The 20,486-nt window shown below is 45.9% G+C and overlaps 1 protein-coding gene across 2 annotated transcripts in view; it reads right to left on the reverse strand.

The window, feature by feature from the left end:
* Positions 1 to 676: 676 nt before the first annotated feature.
* LOC115094312 (nuclear cap-binding protein subunit 2-like) overlaps positions 677 to 20,486 on the reverse strand; it is a 49,690-nt gene continuing 29,880 nt past the window's right edge. Inside the window, exons 4-5 of one of the 2 annotated variants that reach the window (XM_029607247.1) lie at positions 8,912 to 8,999; positions 2,564 to 2,647 (exon numbers count right to left, since the gene is read on the reverse strand). In XM_029607247.1, coding sequence (XP_029463107.1) covers positions 2,643 to 2,647; positions 8,912 to 8,999 — 93 coding nt within the window. In that variant the 3' untranslated portion in view covers positions 2,564 to 2,642. Of the gene's footprint in view, positions 2,648 to 8,911; positions 9,000 to 20,486 lie in introns of both variants that reach the window. The other variant, XM_029607245.1, reaches the window with a different exon arrangement.

Genomic DNA, 20,486 nt, shown 5'->3' on the forward strand with positions numbered 1-20,486 from the left:
CTTATAAAACCAGCTACTGGACCAAGGCACTCATCTGAGAGACCATAGAAATCACCTCAGGAATTCTCAACTGGGGGAGGGACCATTTGGTATAACTGCAGGAGAGCGGAGCAAATTAAATTTCCTTTTATTTCTCCTTTTAAAACTTGAAGCAATCCACACTAGGGAGATGCACATTCACCATCTGCTGGAGACTGAGAATACTGGCAGGCTGATGTCACTGCAGGAGTATACATAATGTGAAGTCAGCTTTGCTCCATCTCCATCTGCTGGTAGAAGTACTTAACTCACGGGTTCTGGATTCATCTGACAAGACGCTAAAAAATCTCTGATTTGATTGACAATTATTTAAAGGGAGGGAAATAAGGGATAGTGATATCAGTTCCTGTGACACACCATCTTTAGAACACTGGTGAAATATGAAGTGAGAGCATTTACTTTTGCGAGGTGATGCAAAATTAGGTGCAACATCTTGGTTAACAATAATATAGTTTTAATTTACAGATATTTGGTGACTGTACCCTGAAGTAGTACTAATAAGTCCAAAACATTTTCTATTGTCAGGCTAGTACAGGCAACCCAGAAGCTTATTGGCAAATGACAAGACAATGTTCACCACAGCAAAACAAAGATATGTTTGTTTACTAGATATATTCAGAGATAAAGGACATTGAGCTTAAGTTGTGATATTTTATTTGCATCAAAAATAAAATATATTAATGGCTTATGTTAAGACCAATGCTTAAGGTGGAGAACAGATTATGTGAAATCATTCAATGATGCCTATTATGACGGTCACATATTTTCAAGTATTAACATTCTGAGATGAGGATGATTATAAATCATATATAGTGTATCTATCTCCAACCATTAAGAAAGGAATTGAGTTAGTTCTTGCTACTAAAATTACATCTTTTACCTCTGTGGGTATCAATAGCATTGATAGCAAGCACAAGTTATCAGTCAGACTTTAAAGGCTGGGGTAACAAAGGGACCCTTCATAATAGTAAGAGTTGGGTATATTTGCAGATGAACTGGTCAAGTGACAGCCTTCAAAACCACAGAAATTATAAATTATGTGGCCAAAAGGGAGCTATTAGATCATTTGCCCTGTCTTTTCTTAACCTGAATATAGTTTTGGCAATGAGAGGTATGGGTGGGAAGGCATACATCAGATGTTTGCTCCACAGAATAGAGAAAGCAGCTGACATCAGGGCATGTGGCAATGATCTTTTTGAGCAGTAAAGAAGGTGTGTATGATTTAATAGGACTGCAAATAAGCTATTTGCAGCATTTCCTAGAGTTAAGTTGAAAGAGGAATTGAAATGCTCTGGGATGTAGAGAACACTCATGAAGCTGGTTTATAATAACTCAATGAATCTGTTAAGGTATTGGCTTTGCCTGGAAGATGAACATCAAGTCTCTCTTCCTCAGTCTTTCTTTACTTAGTACATTATAACCATAGTATCTGGCTGGATTTGGACTACTGTTCCTTTTAAGCAAGGCTCAAACAGTTGGAAAGCTTTGAAAAGGCCCTTTAATTCCAGACAACACCTAGGATCCAGGTGACACCCACAGCATTTTACAAAAGCCATGCTTTGTTGCCCTTAGGCAATGGCTGTCACTGCAATGGCTGGGATAGGTGTGTATATCAGAAAGGGAGTATAAAATAAGGAAATTAAGGGGGTAGCTGCAAATGAAAATTCATAACACCAGCACCTAGTAGAGGTTGGTTCTGACTGAGCTAGAAACCTAAACGGAAAAGACAACTGCTGGGCAAAATTCCTCTAAAAAGTATGATTAAGCTACAATGGGTTTCAAATCAACATTACTGTACCATCATGTGGCACCTTCTTCCCATTACCCAATCTCCATATAAAGATTTTCTGGTAGAACTACATGCAACCAAAAATTAAGATCTACCATCAAAATGGCTTTAGTTTCAGAATCATAGCAGTGCAGAACAATTTTCTCCCAAAGAAAATCTCACAAATGGGCCATATTCCTATTTTATTTTAAAAATGTTTGCAGAAGTAAGAATTAAAAACCATTGCAGAGTCATTGTATAGCATATGTGGAAACAGGAACATGCATACAGGTACAGGTGTGAGCTAGCAGGGTTCTCTACAACCTAATTGAGCCCGACCACATTTTCAAACAGCCCAATTACTATGCAAGGCTTTTATTACAAATTTCTGCAACAGAGTATGGATACACTGCAGAGGTATTTACGGTATGAATTTCATTATTAAGAGAATATGACTGGAGGCCCACCTACTGGGCAGCAAATCCTCTGTTTTCATTGATAGTTTTTATATCTTGCTGAGTTTATTTTGTTAATTTTTCTGTTCCTGGGCAGTGGTAGGGGAGTGTGAAGTTTTGGGAACTTCCTTGTGCTGGGACTATCTGCCTTTCTCCCTTGCAGGATCCTGTAACACAAATGTTGAACCTCCGGTCTTCTAGAAACTGGGATCATCTCTTGAAACTGAGTCCGTAAACAGTAACATGGCACATGATGCATTTTCTGCTTCTGAGGTGCCAATTCAGATTAATATATTGCAGTCTGAGTACTAGTCTTCTGCCACTGAATTATTTTTCCAAAACCACCTCGCCCAGCATCATAATCTGTGCGGTATTCATCTCTAACCTGAGGAAGCAGGGAAACACAAAGGTCACTTACTGTTAGGTCACATTAACTAACGTGGCAATAGTATGTATAGTGGAAATACAGGGTGGGGATATAACCCTGCTGCCATGTCTGTATGTTTAGTGGCACTATGGAAAGGGTAAATAGTAAAAGTAGATGAAGACACATGCTTTATCTTACATGTTGTGCAATTTTAAAGGAGAAATTGCTTATTTTACCTGATAATTTCCTTTTCCTTAGTACAGACAGGTGAATCCAAAACCAGTAGGTTATGCACCTCCACCAGCAGATGGAGACTGAGCAAATGGAGAAATTACTTACCTGATAATTTCGTTTTCCTTAATGTAGACAGATGGACTCAGGACCAAATGGGTATAGTGTACTCCTGATAGCAGTTGGAGACTGATCAGATTTCAATCTGACGTCAGCCCTAGTACATATACCCCTGCAGGAAGTGCAGCTCTTCAGTAATCTCCTTGAAAAGCAATTGTGGATATAGGTATGAATGAATAATTTGAATAACTTGATTAACTTTATAACTTGGATAACTTGAACAACATTATAACTTGGTTAACTTGATTAATTTGAACTGGTTGAATTGGCTATAGTTGGAGACTGCCCGTGCCCTCAACCGAGAAACATCGACACCCGGTAGGGTGGGTGTCCTAGATGAAGGGAAGCATGGCTTACCCATGAATCACTCGCTCCTGGGGTTGTCCCCCGAGAATTCCATCAGTAACGGCAGCCGTGGGCGGGATGCTGAGTCCATCTGTCTACACTAAGGAAAACGAAATTATCGGGTAAGTAATTTCTCCATTTCTTAGCGTGTAGCAGATGGACTCAGGACCAATGGGATGTATAAAAGCTACTCCCGAACTGGGTGGGAGGCTGCCCGTGACCCACTTAGTACTGCCCTTGAAAATGCTGTGTTCTCCCGAGCCTGAACATCCAGGCGGTAAAACCTGGAGAAGGTGTGGATGGAGGACCATGTTGCTGCCCTGCAGATATCGGCGGGTGACAGCATCTTGGTTTCCGCCCAGGACACTGCCTGGGCTCTAGAATAGGACTTGACTTGTAAAGGCGGTGGTTTGCCTGCTTCTATGTAGGCCGCCTTGATGACTTCTTTGATCCAGCGGGCTATGGTTGCTCCCCAGGCCGCTTCCCCTAGCTTCTTCCCGCTGTGAAGGATGAATAGATGGCCCGTTTTTTGTAGGGATTCTGACCTTTCCAGGTATCTGATTAGGAGCCTGCCGACGTTGAGATGGCATAGACTTCGAGCTTCTTCCGAATTCTTATGCTCATCTGGCGATGGTAGCGAGATGGTTTGGTTGAGATGGAAGTGAGACATCACTTTGGGGAGGAACGATGGAACTGTGCATAACTGGATGGTTCCCGGGGTGAGTCTGAGGAACGGCTCCCGGCAGGACAGTGCTTATAGTTCGGATATACGACTGGCTGAACAGACTGCCAACAGGAAGGCTGTCTTCAATGTTAATAGTCGGAGAGACAGGCCGCGGAGAGGTCCGAAGGAGGTTCCTGCTAGGAAATCTAGGACCAGGTTGAGGTTCCAAAGAGGCACCGGCCACTTTAGGGGTGGTCAGATGTGTTTGACTCCTTTCAGGAAGCGTGAAACATCCGGGTGAGAGGCTATGCTGCCGCTCTTGGTTCCGTAGCATGACAATGCGGCCACCTGTACCTTGATGGAGTTGAGGGACAATCCCTTCTGTAGGCAGTTGTGTAGAAATTCCAAAATCGCAGGAATTTTGACTGAGCATGATATGATGTCGTGGTCCTCGCACCAGGCTTCGAATACTCTCCAAATCCTTATGTATGTTAGGGATGTGGAGAACTTGCGTGCTCGGAGTAGGGTGTCAATTACTGCCCCGAGTATCCTCTCCTCCTTAGGCAAGTCCTCTCAATGGCCAGACTGTAAGAAAGAATCGAGCTGGACCCTCGTGGAGGATCGGTCCCTGTTGGAGCAGGTCTCTGTGTGGGGGTAGCGGCAGGGGGTTCCCTGCCAGCAGTCTTCGCATGTCTGTGTACTACGGTCTTCTTGGCCAGTCCGAGGCCACCAGAAGTACTGGTCCCCTGTGGTGTTCTATCTTGTGGATGATCGCGCCCAATAGGGGCCACGGCGGGAAGGTGTATAACAGTCTCCTGTGGCCAGGTCTGTACCAGGATATAGATTCCCTGGGACTGGGGCTCCCGCCTGCGGCTGAAGAAACTGGGTACTTGGGCATTGGACTGGTTTGCCAGGAGGTCCATGGTTGGTGTTCCCCAACTGTTTACTATCAATTGGAATGCTGTGGTTGACAGTTTTCACTCTCCTGGATCTACACTTTCTCTGCTGAGGTAGTCCGCCGCAACATTGTCTTTCCCGGCAATGTGGATGGCCGAGATCTCTTGAAGATTCACTTCCGCCCATGACATTAGGAGGTCTATTTCCAGAGACACCTGTTGGCTTCTGGTTCTTCCCTGACAGTTGATGTAGGCCACTGTTGTGGCGTTGTCTGACATTACTCTGACCGCTTTGCCTCGGAGTCTGTGACTGAACCTTAGGCAGCCTAGTCTGACTGCTCAGGCTTCTAGGCGATTGATGTTCCATCCCAACTCTTCTTCGTTCCATTGCCCTTGGGTGGTTAGCTCCTGGCAGTGTGCTCCCCATCCTCGTAGGCTGGCATCCGTGGTGAGTAGGATCCAGGTTGGGGAGGATAGTCTCGTTCCCTGGCTCAGATGGGCTTCTTGTAGCCACCATCGTAGTTTGGCCCGAACTTTGTCCGGGAACTGAAGCCATACAGTGTAGTTCTGGGACAGTGGATTCCATCGTGATAGTAGTGAGCATTGAAGGGGTCTCATGTGAGCTCGTGCCCATGGGACTACTTCCAGTGTGGTTGCCATGAGGCCAAGAAATTGTAGATAATCCCATGCTGTGGGGCGAAGTTCGCTCAAAAGGGTTCGTAACTGGGTCATCAGTTTTGATCTCCTTGTCTGTGTCAGGATGACCTTGTCTTGTTTGGTGTCGAACCGGACTCCCAAGTATTCTAGAGATTGGGAAGGCTGCAGGCAGCTCTTGTTTGTGTTGACCACCCACCCGAGGCTCTCCAGTAGCGTTGGTTGCCTGGTAGCTTTCCTCTGGGGATTTCGCTCTGATCAGCCAATAGTCTAGATAAAGGGTGCACTCAGATTCCTTCCTTCCTCAGTGTTGCTGCCACCACCACTATGATCTTGGTGAACATCTGGAGTGCAGTGGCTAACCCGAAAGGTAGTGCCCGGAACTGGTAGTGACGGTCCAGGATCGAGAAGCGTAGAAAACGCTGATGCTCTTGATGGATCGGAATGTGTAGGTAGGCTTCCGACAGATCCAGGGAGGTAAGAAACTCTCCCGATTATATCGCCCTATTACTAAGTGTAGGGTTTCCATGCACAGGCAAGGAATCTTCAGGTGACGGTTGACCACCTTGAGGTCCAGGATAGGTCTGAACGTTTCTTCCTTCTTGGGAACGATAAAATAGATGGAATAATGGCCAGTATTTATTTGTTGTGGAGGCACCGGTGTTATAGCCTCTAAGGCTAGTAATCTGGTCAGTGTAGCTTCCACTGCCATTCTCTTGGAAGGGTCGTGGCAGAGAGATTCCACAAACTTGTCCGGAGGGAGGTGGTGGAAATCCAGGTAATATCCCTCTCGAATGATGGATAGGACCCACTTGTCCGAAGTTATCTCGACTTATCTTTGGAAGAATAGGGCCAGTCTGCCCCCTATGGCTTCTTCCTTTGGATGGGTTGGCTGATTTTCATTGTGGGGTGCGGCTGGGGCCTGGGCCCGAGCTGGCTCCCCTTTTATTGTGCTTGTTCCGAAAGGACTGGCTCCGGCCTGCGGGGCGGGCCGCTTGATATGAGCTTCTATATGGGTTGAAGCGCTGTGATCCTCTGCCCCTGGAAGTCCAGGAGAAGGATTGCTGGTTTCTCTTATTCCTGTCCTCCGGTAGCCGTGGCAGTGGGGACTCGCCCCATTTGTTGGCTAGTTTCTCTAGTTAGTTTCTGAACAGGAGTGTTCCCTTGAAAGGCATCCTTGTGAGTCTCGTTTTGGAGGATGCGTCGGCTGACCAGTTTCGGAGCCAGATTTGTCTTCTGGCTGCCACGGCGGATGAGACTCCTCTAGCTGCTGTGCATACCAGATCCGAAGCGGTGTCCGCGAGGAATGATACAGCTGGTTCCAGGGCTTCCCCAGGAGTGTTGTTCCTGGTCTGTGCTAAGCAGGCGTGTGTCACCACAGCACAGCAGGCCGCGACCTGTAAAGACATAGCGGAGCCTTCAAAGGACTGTTTGAGGATAGATTCCAGACGTCTGTCTTGAGCATCCTTGAGTGCTGCTCCTCCCTCCACCGGGATAGTAAAGCACTTCGAGACCGCGCAGACCAAGGCATCCACTTTTGGACATGCCAGGAGATCTTTGGCAGCTGGGTCCAGAGGGTACATGGCTGCCAGAGCCCAGCCCCCTTTGAACGTGGTTTCTGGGGCCTCCCATTCCAGATTAATTAGTTGCTGGACGGCTTGTAATACTGGGAAATGGCAGGAGGTCTGACGGAATCCCTCCAAAAGTGGGTTCGTCTTAGGTTCCCCTGAGGCACTTGTGCCCGGGATGGCAAGCTCTTTTAAGCTGTGTGTGACCAGGTCTAGAAGCTCGTCCTTGGTGAAGAAGCGTCTCATCGTTCGATGGGGTTTTGTCCCCGGAGGGAGTTCCCCTTCCTCCAGGGGTTCTGACTCCTCATCTGAGATGTCCGTGTCCCCGAAGGTGGGGCTTCTGGGTGGAGGGATCATTTCCCTGGGCATAGAGGGTCCCGGCATGTTGAGGTCCTCTGGTGGAGCCTGAGGCCACATTATAGGAGGCCCCGGTTGCATGTGGACGAAGGTATGCAGACCTTTGAAGAATTCCACCCAGGAGATAGATGCTGGGTCTAGACTAGGGGGCGCTATGTCTCTGGGGAGCCCCGTTTGAGGGGGGGTTACGCTGTGTAATGCTAGGTCCGGCGTACTGCTCGAGAGGCTGGGATCCGGTACCGGCTGGGGAGGGCCATGAGTTGGGTCCCCTAGGGCCTCTTTGCACTGTATACACAGGGCTGTGGCCTCCTCATGCTGTGCAGCTCTGTGGCATGTTGGGCAAAGGCCCTGAGCTTTGAGTTTATTTTCCAGTGGTGCTATGGCTTGTGGACGTACAATACAGTTGTGCGCTCCGGTGTGCGAAGTTGCGCGCGTAGGTTTGGTGCGCACGTGCAGGGAGATGTGCGCACTGGTCGAAATTATGCGCCCGGCACAGTAAGCACGTGGCTAAATGTGTCACTTGTGCGCCCGGTACTTGTGCATGTGACATGCACTAAGATCGAAATGGCGGACAGGGCGGCGAACAGAGCCAAATTGGTGACGGCGACCACGCGGACAATATGGCGACCACCTCAGAGGGTCTCCACATGGGAGGGCCCTCTGATCTGACTGGGGTCTAGCCCTGCTAAGGCTGATCACTGGTCCCGGCTGGTGACCTGTGCGTCTCCTTGAGCTTCGGAGACCAGAGCCTTTTAAATAGATTTCTACCTTACCTTGTCTCGGCGCTTCCCAGTTTCGTTCTAGGTGGTCTCCAGCTGCGGGGGGGAGAGGGAAAATACCTTCACCGCCGAGCTCGAGGTAGCACCCGCTGCCTCTCAGCCTCACCCCATGTCGGGGGCTAGGTCCCTGCCGAGGGTCGGTCGGGGGCTAGGTCCCCGCCGAGGGTCGGCCGCCGGACAGAGGCTTACCTCTGAGGGATCGCGGAAATCACCTCGGGAAATCTCAACTGGGGAAGGGACCTAACGGGTGTCACCGCAGGAGAGCAGGGCTCGTCTGTAGAGGTAAGATTTTCTTCTTAAGTTGGTTTTCTTTGGTAAAATTACTCTAACGCTGTGCTAGCATGCATAGTCTCTCTAACTGCTATGGAGACTCCTGCAGGGGTATATGTACTAGGGCTGACGTCAGACTGAAATCTGATCCATCTCCAACTGCTATCAGGCGTACACTATACCCATTGGTCCTGAGTCCTTCTGCTACACGCTAGGAAAACTGACATTACAGTACATATACCCCTACAGTGACATCAGCGTACCAGTATTCTCTGCAAAAACCAAATGTGGACAAACTAGCAAAATTTGATTATTAACATATCTTTTGACTCAGTGCTGGAATGGTTAACACTGAGCTCAAAGTGAAACACTAATCTAGGGACTGGATAGACACTTACCAGTATTCCCTGGAACACAGCCAAGCAGGAGGACCATAGCACAACCATTCAGCAGCTGAGGGTGGGAAGCTGGATTCACCTGTCTGTACTAAGGAAAAGGAAATTATCAGGTGAGTAGTAATTTCTCCTCTCTTAGCATACAGACAGGTGAATCCAAAACCAGTGGGATATACCAAAGCTACTCCTGAACAGGGCATAAGAACATAAGAACATAAGAAAATGCCATACTGGGTCAGACCAAGGGTCCATCAAGCCCAGCATCCTGTTTCCAACAGTGGCCAATCCAGGCCATAAGAACCTGGCAAGTACCCAAAAACTAAGTCTATTCCATGTAACCATTGCTAATGGCAGTGGCTATTCTCTAAGTGAACTTAATAGCAGGTAATGGACTTCTCCTCCAAGAACTTATCCAATCCTTTTTTAAACACAGCTATACTAACTGCACGAACCACATTCTCTGGCAACAAATTCCAGAGTTTAATTGTGCGTTGAGTAAAAAAGAACTTTCTCCGATTAGTTTTAAATGTGCCCCATGCTAACTTCATGGAGTGTGTCCCCTAGTCCTTCTACTATCCGAAAGAGTAAATAACCGATTCACATCTACCCGTTCTAGACCTCTCATGATTTTAAACACCTCTATCATATCCCCCCTCAGTCGTCTCTTCTCCAAGCTGAAAAGTCCTAACCTCTTTAGTCTTTCCTCATAGGGGAGTTGTTCCATTCCCCTTATCATTTTGGTAGCCCTTCTCTGTACCTTCTCCATCGCAATTATATCTTTTTTGAGATGCGGCGACCAGAATTGTACACAGTATTCAAGGTGCGGTCTCACCATGGAGCGATACAGAGGCATTATGACATTTTCTGTTTTATTCATCATTCCTTTCTAATAATTCCCAACATTCTGTTTGCTTTTTTGACTGCCGCAGCACACTGAACCGACGATTTCAATGTGTTATCCACTATGACACCTAGATCTCTTTCTTGGGTTGTAGCACCTAATATGGAACCCAACATCGTGTAATTATAGCATGGGTTATTTTTCCCTATATGCATCACCTTGCACTTATCCACATTAAATTTCATCTGCCATTTGGATGCCCAATTTTCCAGTCTCACAAGGTCTTCCTGCAATTTATCACAATCTGCTTGTGATTTAACTACTCTGCACAATTTTGTGTCATCTGCAAATTTGATTATCTCACTCGTCGTATTTCTTTCCAGATCATTTATAAATATATTGAACAGTAAGGGTCCCAACACAGAACCCTGAGGTACTCCACTGTCCACTCCCTTCCACTGAGAAAATTGCCCATTTAATCCTACTCTCTGTTTCCTGTCTTTTAGCCAGTTTGCAATCCACGAAAGGACATCGCCACCTATCCCATGACTTTTTACTTTTCCTAGAAGCCTCTCATGAGGAACTTTGTCAAACGCCTTCTGAAAATCCAAGTATACTATATCTACCGGTTCACCTTTATCCACATGTTTATTAACTCCTTCAAAAAAGTGAAGCAGATTTGTGAGGCAAGACTTGCCCTGGGTAAAGCCATGCTGACTTTGTTCCATTAAACCATGTCTTTCTATATGTTCTGTGATTTTGATGTTTATAACACTTTCCACTATTTTTCCTGGCACTGAAGTCAGGCTAACCGGTCTGTAGTTTCCCGGATCGCCCCTGGAGCCCTTTTTAAATATTGGGGTTACATTTGCTATCCTCCAGTCTTCAGGTACAATGGATGATTTTAATGATAAGTTACAAATTTTTACTAATAGGTCTGAAATTTCATTTTTTAGTTCCTTCAGAACTCTGGGGTGTATACCATCCGGTCCAGGTGATTTACTACTCTTCAGTTTGTCAATCAGGCCTACCACATCTTCTAGGTTCACCGTGATTTGATTCAGTCCATCTGAATCATTACCCATGAAAACCTTCTCCATTACGGGTACCTCCCCAACATCCTCTTCAGTAAACACCGAAGCAAAGAAATCATTTAATCTTTCCGCGATGGCCTTATCTTCTCTAAGTGCCCCTTTAACCCCTCGATCATCTAACGGTCCAACTGACTCCCTCACAGGCTTTCTGCTTCGGATATATTTAAAAAAGTTTTTACTGTGAGTTTTTGCCTCTACAGCCAACTTCTTTTCAAATTCTCTCTTAGCCTGTCTTATCAATGTCTTACATTTAACTTGCCAATGTTTATGCTTTATCCTATTTTCTTCTGTTGGATCCTTCTTCCAATTTTTGAATGAAGATCTTTTGGCTAAAATAGCTTCTTTCACCTCCCCTTTTAACCATGCCGGTAATCGTTTTGCCTTCTTTCCACCTTTCTTAATGTGTGGAATACATCTGGACTGTGCTTCTAGAATGGTATTTTTTAACAATGACCACGCCTCTTGGACATTTTTTACTTTTGTAGCTGCTCCTTTCAGTTTTTTTCTAACAATTTTTCTCATTTTATCAAAGTTTCCCTTTTGAAAGTTTAGCACGAGAGCCTTGGATTTGCACACTGTTCCTTTTCCAGTCATTAAATCAAATTTGATCATATTATGATCACTATTGCCAAGCGGCCCCACCACCGTTACCTCTCTCACCAAGTCCTGTGCTCCACTGAGAATTAGATCTAAAATTGCTCCCTCTCTCGTCGGTTCCTGAACCAATTGCTCCATAAAGCTATCATTTATTCCATCCAGGAACGTTATCTCTCTAGCGTGACCCGATGATACATTTACCCAGTCTATATTGGGGTAATTGAAGTCTCCCATTATTACTGCACTACCAATTTGGTTAGCTTCCCTAATTTCTCTTAGCATTTCACTGTCCATCTCACCATCTTGACCAGGTGGACGGTAGTATACCCCTATCACTGTAGTCTTCCCTGATACACAAGGGATTTCTACCCATAAAGATTCAATTTTGTATTAAGTCTCATGCAGGATGTTTATCCTGTTGGACTCTATGCCATCCCGGACATAAAGCGCCACACCTCCTCCCGACTGCTCCTCTCTGTCATTGCGATATAATTTGTACCCCGGTATAGCACTGTCCCATTGGTTATCCTCTTTCCACCATGTCTCTGAGATGCCAATTAAGTCTATGTCATCATTTACTGCTATACATTCTAGTTCTCCCATCTTACTACTTAGACTTCTGGCATTAGCATACAAACATTTCAAAGTTTGTTTTTTGATTGTATTTTTATTCTGCTTTTTAATTGATAGGGATAAGTTAGAATTTTTTAGCTCAGGTGAGTTTTTAGTTACAGGCACTTGGACTACTTTTCTAATTATTGGAACCTCACTGTCGGGATGCCCTAATTCTAATGCATCATTAGTATCCTTTAAAGATACATCTCTCCGAACCATGCGCTGCTGAGCGACTGTCGGCTTTCCCCTTTGTTCTAGTTTAAAAGCTGCTCTATCTCCTTTTTAAAGGTTTGCGCCAGCAGTCTGGTTCCACCCTGGTTAAGGTGGAGCCCATCCCTTCGGAAGAGACTCCCCCTTCCCCCAAAAGGTTCCCCAGTTCCTAACAAAACTGAATCCCTCTTCCTTGCACCATCGTCTCATCCACGCATTGAGACTCCGGAGCTCTGCCTGCCTCTGGTGACCTGCGCGTGGAGGCTGCCCGCATACCAATCAAAACCGAACGTGCGAAGGCTGCATCCTCCTGGGCCTGCAACATCCAGGCGATAATACCTGGAAAAGGTGTGTAAAGAGGACCACTTCGCAGCTTGGTAAAATGTCAACAGGAGACAATCTAACCTCTGCCCATGACACTGTCTAAGCCAGAGCTTCCCAAACCTATCCTGGGGACCCCACAGCCAGTTGGGTTTTCAGGAGATCCACAATGAATATTCATGAGATAAATTTGCATATCATGGAGACTCAGTTTAGGAAGCCCTGGCCTAAGCCCTAGTGGAATGAGCCCTAACCTGACTAGGCAACAGCTGCTCAGCATCCACATATGCTGCCATGACTACTTCCTTAATCCAGTGGGCTATTATAGCCTGCGATGCCAGCTCACCCTGTTTATTCCTCTCATTTGTATAAACAGCCGGTTCGTCTTCCTGAGAGGTTCAGAAACCTCTAAATAGCTCAAGATGTACCTCTTCACATCCAAGGGCCATAACAGGCGATATTCCTCCGCATCTCTTGCCCTGTCCAGAGACGGCAAGGAAAAAATTAAAGTGAAAATCAGAGACCAATTCTGGCAAAGGAAGGAACTGCATACAGCTGTAGTGCCCCTGGAGTCGCTTGCAGAAAAGGCACCCGGCAAGACAAGACCTGTAGTTCAGGTACACGACATGCAGAATAAATTGTCACTTGAAACCCTGTTTTTAAGGTCAGTTTTGCATTAGTCAAAAAGTAGGGCCTGCTAAAAAATCCCAAGATTAAGACTTAACAAGGGGACTGGTAACCGCAAGGGAGGATGAAGGTGCTTCACTCCTTTCAAAAAATGGGACACATCTGGATGAGCCAACAAGGATCCACCATTCACCTGACCTCAGAAACAGGCAAGAGCCATCACCTGTACCTTTAAGGAATTAAGGGCCAACTCTTTATTCAAGCCATTCCGCAAAAATTCCAAAACGAGCGAGATCTTAACCGAACAAGGAATAACCACTCTATCTTCACACCAAGTCTCAAACACGTGCCAAATTCTCACTCGTAGCAAGGTGGAAATCACCGCAGTAGAACATCCATGCTTCAGCAACAGAGCCCTCTCAAGGGCCATACCATAAGACAAAATAGATTTGGAGGTTCATGAAGAACAGGTCCCTGCCGTAGCAGATCCCTGTTCGCCAGAAACTGGAGGGTTGAGTCCGCCGGAGCCTTTGCAGATCTGCATACTACAGTCTCCTGGACCAATCTGGTACCACCAGAAACACCATCCCCCAGTCACTCTCTATCTTCCAAACCATTCTTCCCAACATGGGCCAAGGGGGAAAGGCATTCAGCAGCTTGCCCTCCAGCCACTCCTGCACAAGGGCATTGATGCCCAAGGACTTTGGATCTCTCCTGCGACTGAAGAATTGAAGAACCTTCGCATTACGAGAAGTCGCCAGCAGGTCCAGAAATGGAAGGCTCCAGTGATACACTATCAGCTGAAACAGCTTGTTTGGGAATTCCCATTCTCTTGGATCCAGACTCTGTCTGTTAAATGTCTGCTCTTACATTGTTTTTTCCTGCAATGTGTGACGCTGAGATAGCCTAAAGATGCACTTCCGCCCATTCCATAAGTTGGGCTATTTCCTGCAACACTTGCTCGCTTCTAGGTTCCTCCCTGCCGATTGATATAAGCCATTTATCTGGACCGCTCAACCCTGCAATCTGTTGCCGAACTGCAAGTATGCCAACTGGACTGCACATGCTGCCAGTCGGCTGATGTTCCAGAAAGACTCTTCTGTACTCTAGCACCCTTGTGCCAAGAGCTCCTGAATGAGCTCCCCAATCCTGGAAGCTCGCATCTGTCGTCAGTACTAGCCAGTCCGGTGATCATCGGGAAACACCCTTTCTTAGTTAATCCGATTTTAACTACAACTGTAGTTGAGAGCAGACCTCCATTGGCAGGTGGCGCTGAATCGAATTCTTGAGACGGAGCTCTAAGACAGCAGAGTGTGCTGAAAAGGACTTGGTGCATATTTTATTTGCTGAGTTTTATATACAGTCATTCTGTGCAGCCATCACAACGGTTTACACGATTCAAATAGAATACAGATAATTAAACATTGCTGATCATTGCAAAAATAACAATGGGAGGATGCGCTCTCGTGCATGGCACCACTTCCAGGGTTGCTGCCATCAGAGCACTTGAAAATAGGACCACACTTTTGGGCATATTGTGTTTGTCAACAGACGCATCTGCGCCATCAGCTTCTGAATACAGCCCTCCGGCAGGAACACCCTCTGATGTCAGCTTTGCTCATTCTCCATCTGCTGGTAGAGGTACATAACCCACCGGTTTTGGATTCAACTGTCCTTGTGCTAAGAAAGTGCTGGTAAGAACTACCCACACAAATGACAACACTGTAACAAATGGATAACATCAGCCAAAGACCATCTAGTCCATCCTGTCTGCAGTAAAGCATACATCCCAACTGCCAGGACAAGCTTTTTGGTCTTCCTTCCTTGTAATCCACCATCTTGGGTAGACAGGAATAAAAATCCTTAGTCCCCTCTCTTACCCACCTTTCCCATGCCAACCACAAACTTCTGTAATAATCTTGACAGCCCGTAATACTAGCATGATTGTTGCTCAAATCTGGCTTCCTCTTTCCCATGTAGTCTGCCAGAACCAGCTACAAAACTACAATGCCTGCAGCCTGCCAGACAGAGCCAGCTGTCAGTTTGATTCTATTATTGAAACCTAATCTCAAGGCCTACATTAGTGAGCCTCCTAGGTTCCCATCTGACAAAAATGGGTTTAACCTGTGCGATGACTTTTTCTTAGTTCAGAAATATGTAATGTGCTGTGAACATGTGCTAGAATTAGTCATTTGTAAAGAACTGAGACGACTGTTTTAGTCAACATGGATACGCAGAATTAAGAGTCAAATAAGATGTATGCAGGACCATTTCACTGGAAAAGCAAGTTTGCTTACCGTAAACGGTGTTTTCTATAGATAGCAGATGAATTAGCCATGCTGTCTGGGTACGTTTTCTGTGCCACTAGGTGGCGGAGATTTCCAAGTATAGTAAAGTCTTTCAGCTAGGTGCTCCCTCTTGTATCTTCCCAGGCTTGCCTGAGGCTCCTCAGTCCGTATCAAAGCAAGTAGTATACCATGTCGGAACTGTCTGGAGAGGCGGGTGGGTCAGCATGGCTAATTCATCTGCTATCTACAGAAAACAGTGTTTATGGTAAGCAAACTTGCTTTTTTCACGTAGATAAGCAGCTGAATTAGCCATGCTGTCTGGTAGTCCCCAGCTGTCGTATTGAGCAGAGATATAAGTGGGGTTTTTTTTGCTCAATATGTGAATTATAGGCGGACAGTTCTTAGGAAGGCGTTTTATGTGTAGAACATGTGTTCATCTGTAGTATAGTCAGGCCCATGTGCGCATTGTTCGCAGTCTTTTGTCTAAACAGTAATGGGATGTGAAAGTATACAGGGATGATCACGTCGCCGCCTTTCAGATGTCTATGAGCGGTACTTCGTGGATGTGGGTGATCGTGGCCATTGCATGAACTTGATGCGCCTTAGGTGTTGTTGATAGATGTTCTTAACGTTTTTGATAGCAGAGCTGTATGCAATTGGATATCCAGGAAGATAAAGTTTGTTGTGTCACTAGAAATCCTGATGCATTTGGATTAAATGAGAGGAAGAGTTGTGAGCAGTGTTGCCACCCTCGCTTATTTACCGCAAGATTGGGCTTCTTTTTCTAATCATTCGCGGGGTTTTTTCTGATTCGCTGGTTGCTTTTAATTGGGCTATTTTTTCTGCCAGTCGTGTTTTTTTGGGCTTGTTGGGCGGGACTTGTGCTCTGATGTTACAGTGATTGGCTGCTGCTGCTGCGATGAAGCCTGTCCATAGCAGGCGCACCCTATATTGCAGCAGTAAGCCAATCAGAGCGGCAAACCTTCTTGAGCACATTTGTGGGCAGACCCAGCACGGCATGCACAAGCATCCCACATGGGCAGACCTGGAAGGCCAGCAGCACGGCATTGCAGCGCAGCAGCAAGCAACAGAGAAGGAATCTTCAGACTGCAGATACAGCCAGGTATCCGGAGGGGAGGAATTAGTATATTTGGAGGGGAGAATGAGAATGTGGGGGCCAGAGATGTTCTCGGAGGGGGTAGGGAGGGGGGAATGAGTTTGGGGGGGCCAGAGATGTGGTGGGGAGGGAATTTGCTGTACCAGCTTCTTGCCAGGTAGTAATATGCTGAAGCGATTCAACGAAAATATATATCGTGACAATGCTGACCATATAGAGAATGAAGAACTAACTGGCTGTTATCACTAATTGTCAGACCTTGTTTTAGTTAACTGTGAGAGCTACAACAATTTATTACAATAAAGTCAGCTGTTTTGTGTGCATTACAAAAGTATTTCAAGCGTTAAATGCTATAAAAAAAATAAAATTTCAATCTCACGTGTTTTGGGCTTTTTTTTTTGGAAAACAGTGCTTGTTCTTTCATGAAAACCTGGCAACCCTGGTTGTGAGGGTCTGTTATGTATGTGGGTGCGGTGTTTGTAATAGACAAGTGCACGTTAACAGTCAATAATGTGAAGTTTCCGCTCGTCATTGGCGTGAGGTTTTGGATAAAAAGTGGGTAAAGTGATGGTTTGATTTAAGTGAAAACTGGAAACCACCTTTGGTAGAAAACTTGGGTGTGTGCGTAATGTTACCATGTCATGATAAAATTGTAGATAAGGAGGGTAGTGAAGGCTTGAAACTCACTAACTTGTCTAGCCGATGTTAGGGCAATCAAAAAGAGTACCTTCCAGGAGAGGTATCTCAGGTGACAAGAGTCCACTGGTTCAAATGCTGGTAGCATTAGTTGTTCTAGGACTATGTTGATGTCCCAGGGCACTGGTGGTTTTTTGACTAGGGGGGGCGGTGTAAGCGTAATACCCCTTTCATGAATCTGGATACGAGAGAGTGACAGGATATGGGTTCACCATTCAGAGGAGTATGATAAGCTGCTATAGCACTTAAATGTACTCTTAGAGAGGCTGTCACTAGGCCTTCTGTGTAGAGTAGATGAAGGTAGGAGAGAAGGCATTCTGGTGGGCAGGTAAGGGGATCAATACCTGTCGTTGCGCACTAGGAAGTATAGCGTGACCTTTTTCTTTGGTAGTTGAGTCTAATGGACTGTTATGGAGCAATGTTTAAGTTTTGGAAGGAAGAAAAGGGATGAAGGAGTGATCCGTTCTCCTGTGTAAGTAGTTGAGGGTTGTTGCCCAGAGAAACAGAGTCCCTTATTGAAAGTTGTATGAGATAGCTGTACCAGGGTTGTCTTGGCCAAGCTGGTGCTACGAGAATCAAATCCGCTTTGTCTTTGATGCATCGTTGAACTGTGCGAGAAATGAGTGGTACCGAAGGAAAAGCATACAGTAGGCCTCGGGACCAGTCTATGAGGAAAGCGTACGAAGCTAGTCAGAGAGCGCTTGGGTACACTGAACAAAACGTGTCTACTTTTCTGTTGCGTTCTGTTGCAAACAGATCGATGCAGGGAAGACCCCAATTGGAGAACATGTGATGCGCTGTCTCCTGATGTAGTTCCCATTCGTGGGGGTGAAATATTCTGCTCAATTTGTCTGCTCTGGAGTTGTTGACTCCGGGCAAGTAAGTTGCTTGTAGATGTATGGATCTGCTGTGTGCCCATTCCAGGATTTGTATCATTTCCTTGCAGAGGTTCCAAGAACCTGACCCTCCTTCCTTGTTTATGTAAAACATTGTAACTTGATTGTCTGTGTGAATCATTATCGTTTGTCCTTGCAAACATTGTTCGAAGGCTCGAAGGGTGTTTCATGCTGCTCGGAGTTCCAGCAGGTTTATGTGTTGGCTGCGCTCCGACGTGGACCATAACCCTTTAGTTTAAAGATGGTTTAGGTGAGCTCCCCAGCCCATGAGAAAGGCATCTGTGGTGAGGATTACTTGATGTCGAGGGGGGTCGCAGAGGCGATCCCGTGGATAGTGTGGATGGAAGTAGCTACCACTGTAGGTCTTTCTTCATGCTGCACGTTATGTGTACAGGAGTCAATAATGGATGTAGGAACTGAGTCCATTGCTGTTTGAGGCCCCATTAGAGGCGACGCATGTGTAAACGAGTGTGTGTGATCACATAGATGCTGCCATGTGTCCCAGGATGGTCATGATTTGGCGGGCTGGGACAATCGCAGATTGCAGAAGAAGTGAAGACAGCATGCAAATAGCGAGTGCCCGCGGGTGTGGAAGGAATGCTTTGTCTTGAATGGTGTCTATATAAGTTCCAATGAACTGCAAGGTTTGTGTTGGTTGAAGTTTTGACTTCTTGTAGTTGATCAGGAGACCTAAATTGTCGAGGCAAGAAATGGTGAGAAGTAAGTTCTGGTTGGGTGCTACTACAAGCCAGTCATCCAGGTAAGGAAATATTTGAATCCCCTGACGACAGAGGTGTGCCACTGCTACTGCTAGACATTTGGTGAATACTCTGGGGGCAGAGGAGAGGCCAAATGGTAGGACCTTGTATTGGAAAGGTCAGTTGTCCATCTGGAAACAGAGGTAACACCAGGAATTGGGATGCACTGTATGTGGGCATATGCATCCTTCAAGTCCAGTGAACACATCCAATCTTTGGGCTGAAGGAAGGGTAGGATGGACTTGAGAGAAGTCATGTTGAATTTCTCTTTGCGATATATTTGTTGAGCACACGTAGGTCTAGAATTGGGCGTAGCCCTCCCGATTTCTTGAGAATGAGGAAGTATTGTGAATGGAAACCAGTGTGCAGTGTCGAGGAAGGTAGTTCGACTGCAGTTTTGTTGGAGAAGAATGTTGACTTCAAGTAGGAGAGGGCCCTTGTACGCTGCTTGATGTTTCTGGGGAACTAAGTGTGGTATGGGTGGAACTGATGTAAAATGCAGAAAATAACCTTCAAAATAACCTGTGAGAACCCATTGATCGGATATGATTTTGGACCATGCTGGGAGGAATTTGGTTAATCTTCCCCCTACTGCAAATGTCAAAGCCGGTGGCGGCATTATCCTCAAAAAGATTGCTGTGTCTTTGCTGGTTGGGATTCAGTTGTTGGGCGAGCTGCTAGGGGCTCTTGGCCTAGGAAGTGAACCTTGTTGTTGGTAAGGTTGTTGTGAGTCGGCTGGTAAGGTTGAGGCCTATAATAAGAATATGTCCTGTAGTTCCTTTGATAAGTATGTTTCTTGTATGATGGGTATTGTCGTCTGAACGATCCAGGCTGATATGGGATGTTAGGGACAATACAGCTGTTTTCTGTTTTAGTTTTCTGACTGTTTCACTGAATCTGTCACCAAATAGATTAACCGGTTGGCATGGGAGGTTAGCCAGCTTATATCATGGACTTCGTCCCTGATTGTGCTTGACTGGAGCCATGCTAATAGTCTTGCAGCTATAGAATTTGCTGACGATTTTGAAGACATCTCGAACCCTTCATATATAGAGCGCAGAAGATGTCTTAAACCTTCTTCCATGTTGTGGAATTTGGCAGGCAGGGTAGAATCTGAGGAGCCCTGTGCCCAGGTATGATTTAAGAGCCTGCAAGTTTTCAAAAAGCTACTGGGTGATAAAAAAAAATTGTTTTTGAATTTGTGTTAAGCATGTTCAATTGATACGATCGCTTCGTAAAGTCGTCCAGTAATTTGGCATCTCGGGACGGTGATGTATTTGAATGCAATCTAGACTTTTTTGCCTTTTGCATTGCCGATTCTACAACAACTGACTGTTGTGGTAGTTGTACGGTAGAATAATAGGGGGAGACCTTCATGTGATATTTAATATCAGTTTTACGTGAAGTAGATGGAGTGGTCAGAGGTGTGTCCCAGGACTTCTCCATGAGGGTATTTAGCACTTGGTGTTGAGCCAGTGCAACTGGTTCACTTGGAGTGTCAAATATTTTTAAGATGCC

This window comes from Rhinatrema bivittatum, chromosome 6, assembly GCF_901001135.1.
Source record: "Rhinatrema bivittatum chromosome 6, aRhiBiv1.1, whole genome shotgun sequence".
Taxonomy (NCBI): domain Eukaryota; kingdom Metazoa; phylum Chordata; class Amphibia; order Gymnophiona; family Rhinatrematidae; genus Rhinatrema; species Rhinatrema bivittatum.